Raw genomic sequence first — 8,016 nt, forward strand, 5'->3', positions numbered from 1 at the left:
GCCTGTCTGGAGGATCTTAAAGAGGGGGCTGAGAAAAGCACAATCTTTCAGCTGGGTGAACGGCAAAAGAGTTCACCCTCCCTCTTCCAGAACGCCTCTGCCTCCGGCCTGCGGGCCTGTTGTCGCCGCCCCCTTTTTTTTCCCCACTTGTTGCCTTTCAGATTTGCCCCCAAAAGAATTTCTCCCTCTAACCTGCATCGACAAAAGCCATGAAATCAGCACCCGGCCTTTTTTTTCCTGGAGAATGTCACTCACTCCCGGGCCTTTTTGTCCCTCGGATGGGCCCCGCGGGCGGCTCCCCGGCTGCTCTTTAACGTCCGCAATTTCCCTTTCGCTGTCGACCACTCTTCTCTCGTGGTTCTTTTTCTGGCTTGTAAGACTACATGGAGGTGTGTGTTCCTGCGGCCCTTCTCCGGGCCAGGCTGGGGGCGGCGGACAGTGGCTCATAAAAGGATTAGTTTGGCGCACAAAGACAGTGGGCCGCTTCTAAAGCCCGACTGGGGCCACAAAGGAGGTGACATTTGTGTGTCTCTAAGAGGGGTGGGGGGGTGGGGGTGGGGGGCTTTTGACAGAAGGGGTGGATGAGGTGAAAGCAAAAGGCTGACCCTCTTTATTTGGAGCAGCCTCTTCTTCCACGGGGGCACCTCTATGCCACCCACCCACCCCCTTCCAAAGGGTTGCCCCGGGTGTTTATTTACTCCAAACTCATTCACACACGGGGGCCCTGTGATGGCTCCATCGGACCCCCGCCCCTTTTTGCATTTTACTGAAGCTCCCATCCAGCTGGATCAATGAACACTTCGGGGGGAAAAAGACAGATTAAATTTCCCTTTAATGACTCCATCTCATGATGGGGCAACCCACCCTCAGCACTCTCACCACCTCAACTAAAACCAAAAGTTTTAATCCAGTTGCTGTACATTTTTAAACCGAGTAAGGTCCACTCGAAGAAGAGTCCAATCCAAGATGATTCATTTATAGCGTGAGCCCCAAGGGTACCTACCACCCCTCTGTGTGGCCCCCGCAGCTGGTGCATTCCATTTGTAAAATCAGGTTGGACACGTTCGCAGGCTTTGTGTACAACGTTTTGTTTTTTTTTATTAATCCCTAATTTCATGCAACCATCTTGATGTCCCGTTTTGGTGCTAATTCTCATGTGAGCAAACATCCTGTGATGTTCTGAGCATCAGCCCCGTCCAGAGTGTTTATTTATGCGTGTCCAGCTCTTGTTGATTATTTTTTAATACATTCATTTCCCGTCAACATGCACCTCAACAGTTTATTATTATTATTCTATTTGATTGTGTTGAATACGATGGCAGCCATGACTTCCTGCTACATAACCAAGGACAGGAACAGGAACAAATGAGGGGGTTGGGGGCTACAATCAGCTGATGGTCGACTTATGAATATGCATGATGCTCTCAGACGAGCCTCTTAAGGAGGATAATAATTGATTGGACGGTTGCTTTTATCCCCTCTTTTAACGCAACCTTGCCGACAACACGCTCGTCTTGCACAATAACGGGACACTTGTCTGTCGTGGTTTGTTGTTGTTGTTTTTATTTTTAAACGTGGAAAATAATCATTTTTTTAGGTGATTCAATTTAAGATTTTTTTTTCATATATGTTTTTTTAATAAGAAGAATTTGCGTCATGTGGTCTTGAACGTCTCATGCAATCACGAGGCTGCATATCTTGCATTGTGAATTCCTTCGGGACACATTTTATACTACTTATTTTATGCTTTTTTAAAAAAACAAAAACAATATGTAATAATTTCAAGTACAAATTTAAAAAACATATTCCACTTAAACTTTTTAAAAACTTTTATTTGAGCTATTATTTTTTATTGATCTTATGTTTCCCCCCCCAAACAGGATTTACATATTTCAACATTTCTAACAAAACGCACAAAAATATTAACCAATAAAGGAATGCAACTTATTGTTTATAGATTTTACTTTTCTCCCTTTTGAAGGTTTTAACATTTTCACTTACGAAACGATTTACTCCCAAAACAAAACGATACGTTTGTAAATGAGTTCCTCTGACATTTCATATAGTAACAAATTATAAAACGACTCTCTTGCCTTGTTTTTAGTCATTTTTAGTGGCATGTTGCTCTCGTGGCGTTTTTAGACATTGCAACCGCAATATTTCACTCCAATCCACACATTTTCTGACATTTCTTAAAAGGACAAATATATATTCCGCTGAATTTAAAGCGAAATAAGATTAGGTGAGATAAAAGCATGCAGCTTTGAAAAGAAAGAGTAAAGTAGTGTGTGTCCGTGTGTGTGTGTGTGTGTGTGTGTGTGTGTGTGTGTAGTTGCAAAGCATGGCTGTGCCTGTGCAGCAGACTGTAGAGGGAGCTCCAACACCAACCTATTTTTGCATCCCACTTACACGCCATGCAAATTCATGCTCACACTCGAGTGCGTGGGGGCAAAGAAAAATAAATGTCGTTATTGTTAGTTTTACACCTGTGATCGATTACAATTATAGGGACATGGTTTTAATCGATGGTGAAGAAGGACCTACGTGGAAATGGACAATGAGTTGCACAAAATCCATCTCTTTAGAGGGAATTTCCTAATTAAATGAGAAAATAATCATTTTCTATAAAGGTAACGCCATCATATAAGCATTTAAATATATTCTTCAATACTGGCGAATTATAAATACCTCAATTTACAAAAAAAAAAAACAATTGCAAAAACAAAGCAACGTCTTAAAGTTGCAGCAATTCATTTATTATTAGCCAAAAATATAGACTTTTCTTGTACAATTTGGTTCACAAGTATGTACATATTCTTAACTTTATATACAAAAAAACCCATCAACAAATCCTCACAAATAAAAATGAAACGAAAGAAGAAGGGAAAAAAAAGAAACAGACTACTCACATACATTATTACATTAGCAAATTTTACACAAGGACATGCTTACAATGTAGCTGTACACAGATGGTATTATTATCTATTTTACATTCCATATTCAGATGGGGGGAATAAAACTATATTTTAAAAAAGTAAATGAAGAGCTAAAACACAGCAAAAAGTGACAATTGCCTTTGCAAAAAAAAAAAAAAAGTGGATTTCTGGAGGGGAAAAACACGAGTGCACACTGCTGGAAATAAAAAAAAATGTTGTTTTTAAATTGTGTTTTTGAACAAGCCAAAGGCACTAAACTCTTAATCCTTTACTTCCTGTTATTATTATTATTATTAGTGGAGCCTGTCAGTGCATTGGACTGTTGCCTCTTGTAAACAATACTATCAATAATAGTAATAAAAGTGGAGAATGGTGAACGAAAATATGAAAAAAATAGAAATAAGGGACATTATTATTATAATTATTCATATTTTAAATGCTTTCTGGTCTGCACGCGCGCACACACACACACACACACACACACACACACGCACACACACACGTAATGTTTCATGTGTGTGGCCTACAGAGGAAATAATCCAAAAGAAAAAGGGGAGAGTAAAAGAGAAAATCAAAGTCTTTTTTGGAGAGGGGGTTCTCAGTGTCGTGGGCCAGTACCTGTGACCGCCGTGTCCACACCGGCACCCTTGTCCTCTGTTGTCCTGCCGCCTCCGTACAGGGCCAGGCCGGTGCAGGCGGCGCTGGCCTGGTTGGTCAGTCCCTGTAGGTAGTGGTGGTTGGAGTTGAGCAGAGCCAGGTGGTGCGCCGAGAAGGCTCGGTTCGTCCACGTCTGGATCTTCCCCACGGGACACGACGACAGGGAGAGTCTGTGCGGGGCCATGAGGCTCTGAGCCGTAGAGGCCGCGGGGTTGCCGCCGCTCATCTGCGGGGATTTGCGAGGGTTGTCCGGGGCCGTGGCCGTCTCGGCCAGAGACCAGATCTTTGGTTTCTGGGCCGGGGCTTGGTTGTTCTCCGAGGGTGGGGAGCTGACGGAGACCGAGTTGAGTTTGTCCGCTTTGAGCTCCAAAGGGGAGCCGTGGTGGTGGTGGATTTGGTGGAGGTGCTCTTTGCTCTGCACCGCCTTGAGAAACCTCTGCTCGGGTAAATCCTCATAGCCCTCCGAACCCTCAGAGTCACTCCTCGCGTCCAGTTTGAGTTCCGAATGCAGGTCGTCCTGCTCGTCCAGGTCGTCCTTGCTGCTCTCGATATTCTCCGTGTCGATGTTCTCCAGGTCGATCTCCTCCTCGTCCTCCCTCTTGTCGCCCTCCTCGCCTTCGTGATCGCTGGGGTAGACGTTGCCCTCCTCGTCGGTGCGGTTCCGGGGCGCCCACGTCATCTTGTTCTCCTTTTTGAGTCTCCTGCGGGCGTTGGCGAACCAGGTGGACACCTGGGTGAGGGTCATCTTGGTGATGATGGCGAGCATGATCTTCTCGCCCTTGGTGGGGTACGGGTTCTTGCGGTGCTCGCTGAGCCAGGCCTTCAGGGTGCTGGTGCTCTCCCGGGTGGCGTTCTTGGGCCTGGAGGGGTCGCCGAACTGGTACTGGCCGTACGGGTAGAAAGCCGGGTGGTGGTGGGCGAAGCCGGCGTGCTGCACCCCGGGACTGTCCTTCAGTTCGTACTGGGCACCCTGCACACGTTCAAACAAGTCAACATGAGCCACTTTTATTCATTCCCATTCATATCAACGTGTCTTTTTGTCCGTTTGCATGTGTTTCTGTGACTTTAACACATGAGGCTGCAGCTATAATTTCCACAATTCTTTGTTAAGTGTGTTTTGAAGTGGTGTGTATTAATTTTTAAACCACTTTCAACTCGAAACAAAGTTCAACACAAAGTTGAGAGGGCACTTAAACAGCGGAGAAATGAGCACAAAATGAGGTTTCTTTTTTTTTTTTTAAAGTTGAGTGGCGGTGACTTACCAGCTGGTTAAAAATGGAGATGTCGTTGGAATAAGGCAGGAAGGCTCCATAGCCCTGAGCGGGCGCCGCGAAGGGGGCTCCGTACATGGACGACAGCACGTTGGAGAGCGCGCCCGACGGACTCAGCTCCGCGGCGGCTGCGGCTGCTGCGGCGGCCCGGGCGTTGCCGGCCATCCCCTGGCGCTCCGGAGGGTACATGGGCCGGATGTACTGGTAGCCCAGCTGGGAGAACGGCATGGCGGCTCGGGTGGAAGGTGAGAGAGGGAAGCAAAGCGAGAAGAAGCAGGAATATCCACTTTTTTTCTTCTTCTTCCTCTCCTGCTGTTAGAGTGAGCAAAGCATGGGGGCGAGCAGAAAAGTCAAAAAGGAGGAAGAGTGTAGTTCCAATGGAAATGATCCGCTCTCCTCTTCTTCTTCTTGCCTATTGATCTGCATGGACTAAGGTCAGGTCCTTACAGATTGCTTTAGATTATTGGGACTCCCTTGCTCAGATTGACATTTCTAGTCCTTTACAAGCCACGCCCCTTTCTCTAATCTCACTCCCTCTTTTCTCTCTCTCTTTCTCTCTCTCTCCTCCCTCCTTGACGTCCTGTTTCAGTCTCATTTTTTTATTTCATCTTCTATTTATACGGCCTGCACCGTCTTCTTCTTATGCTTATTAATACATTTCAACAACAGTTGCACATTTTAAATAATAATGTGCTGCCATGAGCAAAAAGGCGTAACATTTTGATTTCAATCGACATTTGATCAATTGTTTTGCCCATGAAAATGTACTAATATTACATTTAAAATATGAAATGTTAAAAATGCATTATACCGTAATATATGGTAGATATAGTACAAATAAATGCACGTTGTCGTTTAGATTACCTTCGGCATTCATGTTATATCTCAATATTTTGTGCATTTTCTCCATGGAGTATTATTATTTAAAAAAAACAATAAAAAGGTAATTAAATATTTGTGGAAAAAAATCACAATCAGGTTTGTGCTCTGCACAGTTTATCGTCTTTAAAAAATAACCACTTGTGTGCACAGCTTCATCGACTTTATTTGTTTTTCAACTAACAGTAAAAATACATGAAAAGTACGTGACATTCATTATAAAACAACGCGCAAACGACATAAATGTGTTGTGCAAAATCGGTTAACACGGGAAAAAGTTCTAATCATAAAAATCAATGAGAAAAAAATCAACAACACTAATAAAAAAATATCAAGCAAATAATAGGTAGATAGTGATGGGTTAAAAATACCCCAAATAGCACATGAGATATGTATGCTTATGCACATATGAACACAAGCTAAATGTGTCTTGCGTGTTTAAAACGATACATTCAACAAATCAATAAAGAAAAAACAAACACAAAATGGGTTTTATTGGTATGGTATTATTATTTATTCACCTGGGCCAGACTCAGACTTAACTGACACGCATCAATACGATAATAATTAATTAGTCTCCCCCCAAACTCCCCTCTCAAAGACTAATATCCCCCCCCCCACCCCCCCACCACACACACACACACACACACGCCACCACTTGTTTCATTGATGAACACCACATGATACACAAGCTGACATTTCAGTCACTTGGAAGTGTTGCAAAATCTTAAATGCATTCTTCAAGTTAAGACCTGTAGGAGAGACCCCCCCCCCAAACACCTGAAAAAGAGGCTTGGTGACGATCATTACACCGCCGGTGGAGAGTGTCAAGTAGCGGCCATGAGAAGTGATAAACAACCAAAGTGGATTGGGATGTGTATTGAGAGACAGGGCTTCTTAACCCAGGAGGAAAAAGAAGCATTTGTAACAATATGATAAAAACACACAAATTAATCCCCACTTTTTTTTAAAACGTGTCAATAAGACGATTTTAAAGCAAACAAGCTGGTCATAAATTAAAATTCCACGAAGCAATATAGAAAAGTGTGTCACTTTTGTAATGCTGCATGTTCCCCCCCCCCCCCAGTTTAAATCACTCCTGTTAAATCGTAATGCATTATTATTATTATTATTTTAACAAGCAAGGCATTGAATTTCATCAAGTTTTTTTTCCACGAAGTCCTCTTGTAATATTTTATAATCTTCTTTAGGAGCAGATAGTTATCATTGTGCTATCATTTCTTCTTCGTGTTGCTGTTAAACTGCCCTCATTCTCTCTCTCTCTCTCTCTCTCTCTCTCTCTCTCTGCAGTGTGTGTGTGCGCCATGCAAGCCGGATTATGGGGTTATTAATTACAGCTGGCTTGCTTGCTTGGTGCCACCCGACCGGAATGGTAATCACATAACATAGCAGGTCGATGGCACGTACACGCGCCTCACATGTGCACGCGTAAAGAGGGAGAGCGAGCGAGAGAAAGAGGGTGGGGCCTTGCCATGCAAGTAAAAGGTGGTGGTGGTGGTGGGGTCGGGTGGGCGTCTGGCTGCTTGTGTCCGCTGAGCAGCGCTCCGAAGCCGGATGGGCATGTGTCCCCTCCCTCCCCAGCTACGCGCACCACCAACAACAACACATGAGAGGCGTGTGTGTGATTTACTGTCTCCAATCAAACGCACCACGCACTAACTTAACACTTTCACACCCACCAGGGAAACCGGCAAAGTCATAAAAGCATTAAGGCAGCACACACACACACACGCGCGCGCGCGCGCACACACGCACACACACTTTTCTCCCCTTTCAGTAAACAGTTAACGAATGCAAACACTCACTCGCACACACGCAAGTTTGTTTTGCCTGGTTAAAAGGAAGAAAAACAGAGGATCTTCCTCGCGCAGGTGGGGCTGTGTTATGTGTTGTGTATAGCAGAGAGCTCTTAAATGCTAATCGTTATGCACGTGACACCATTTCTAAACTTATGAGCAAACATGCGCGGTGGCTTTTCATGCAATAAGCACGCACTACATCTGCTTATCTAACACTCGGATCTTCATGAAAAGGTGCTAAAAAATGAGAATATGACAAGAATAATGTCATAAATCTATGAGAAAAGAAGAAGAATTAAACAAATACACATCAGACCCGGGGGAAAGTTGCAATTTTATGAGAAAAAAGACAGAATTTATCATGCTAAGTGGAAAAAAATAATAATTTTCTGAGAAGTCAAGTTTTACCATAGTGAGTAATACCTTTCTTTTTTTAAATCTGCAATTTAACAA

At 43.8% G+C, this 8,016-nt stretch overlaps 1 protein-coding gene across 1 annotated transcript; it reads right to left on the minus strand.

The window, feature by feature from the left end:
- Positions 1–2,708: 2,708 nt before the first annotated feature.
- irx3a (iroquois homeobox 3a) lies at positions 2,709–5,308 on the minus strand. The gene is made up of 2 exons (XM_054770892.1): positions 4,856–5,308; positions 2,709–4,563 (listed from the first exon to the last, which is right to left on the minus strand). Exons 1-2 carry the CDS (start codon positions 5,090–5,092, stop codon positions 3,535–3,537), a joined length of 1,266 nt encoding a protein of 421 aa, XP_054626867.1. The 5' UTR covers positions 5,093–5,308; the 3' UTR covers positions 2,709–3,534.
- Positions 5,309–8,016: the final 2,708 nt, after the last annotated feature.

The sequence above is a fragment of the Dunckerocampus dactyliophorus genome, chromosome 3 (assembly GCF_027744805.1).
Source record: "Dunckerocampus dactyliophorus isolate RoL2022-P2 chromosome 3, RoL_Ddac_1.1, whole genome shotgun sequence".
Lineage (NCBI taxonomy): Eukaryota > Metazoa > Chordata > Actinopteri > Syngnathiformes > Syngnathidae > Dunckerocampus > Dunckerocampus dactyliophorus.

What these genes read in the sequence shown, in the direction of transcription:
- irx3a (XM_054770892.1), bottom strand. Translation starts at nt 5,092, where the DNA reads ATGCCGTTCTCCCAGCTGGGCTACCAGTACATCCGGCCCATGTACCCT. An exon ending in TCTCCATTTTTAACCAGCTG is followed by an intron (nt 4,564 to 4,855) that starts GTAAGTCACCGC and finishes GAACGTGTGCAG; the next exon opens with GGTGCCCAGTACGAACTGAA.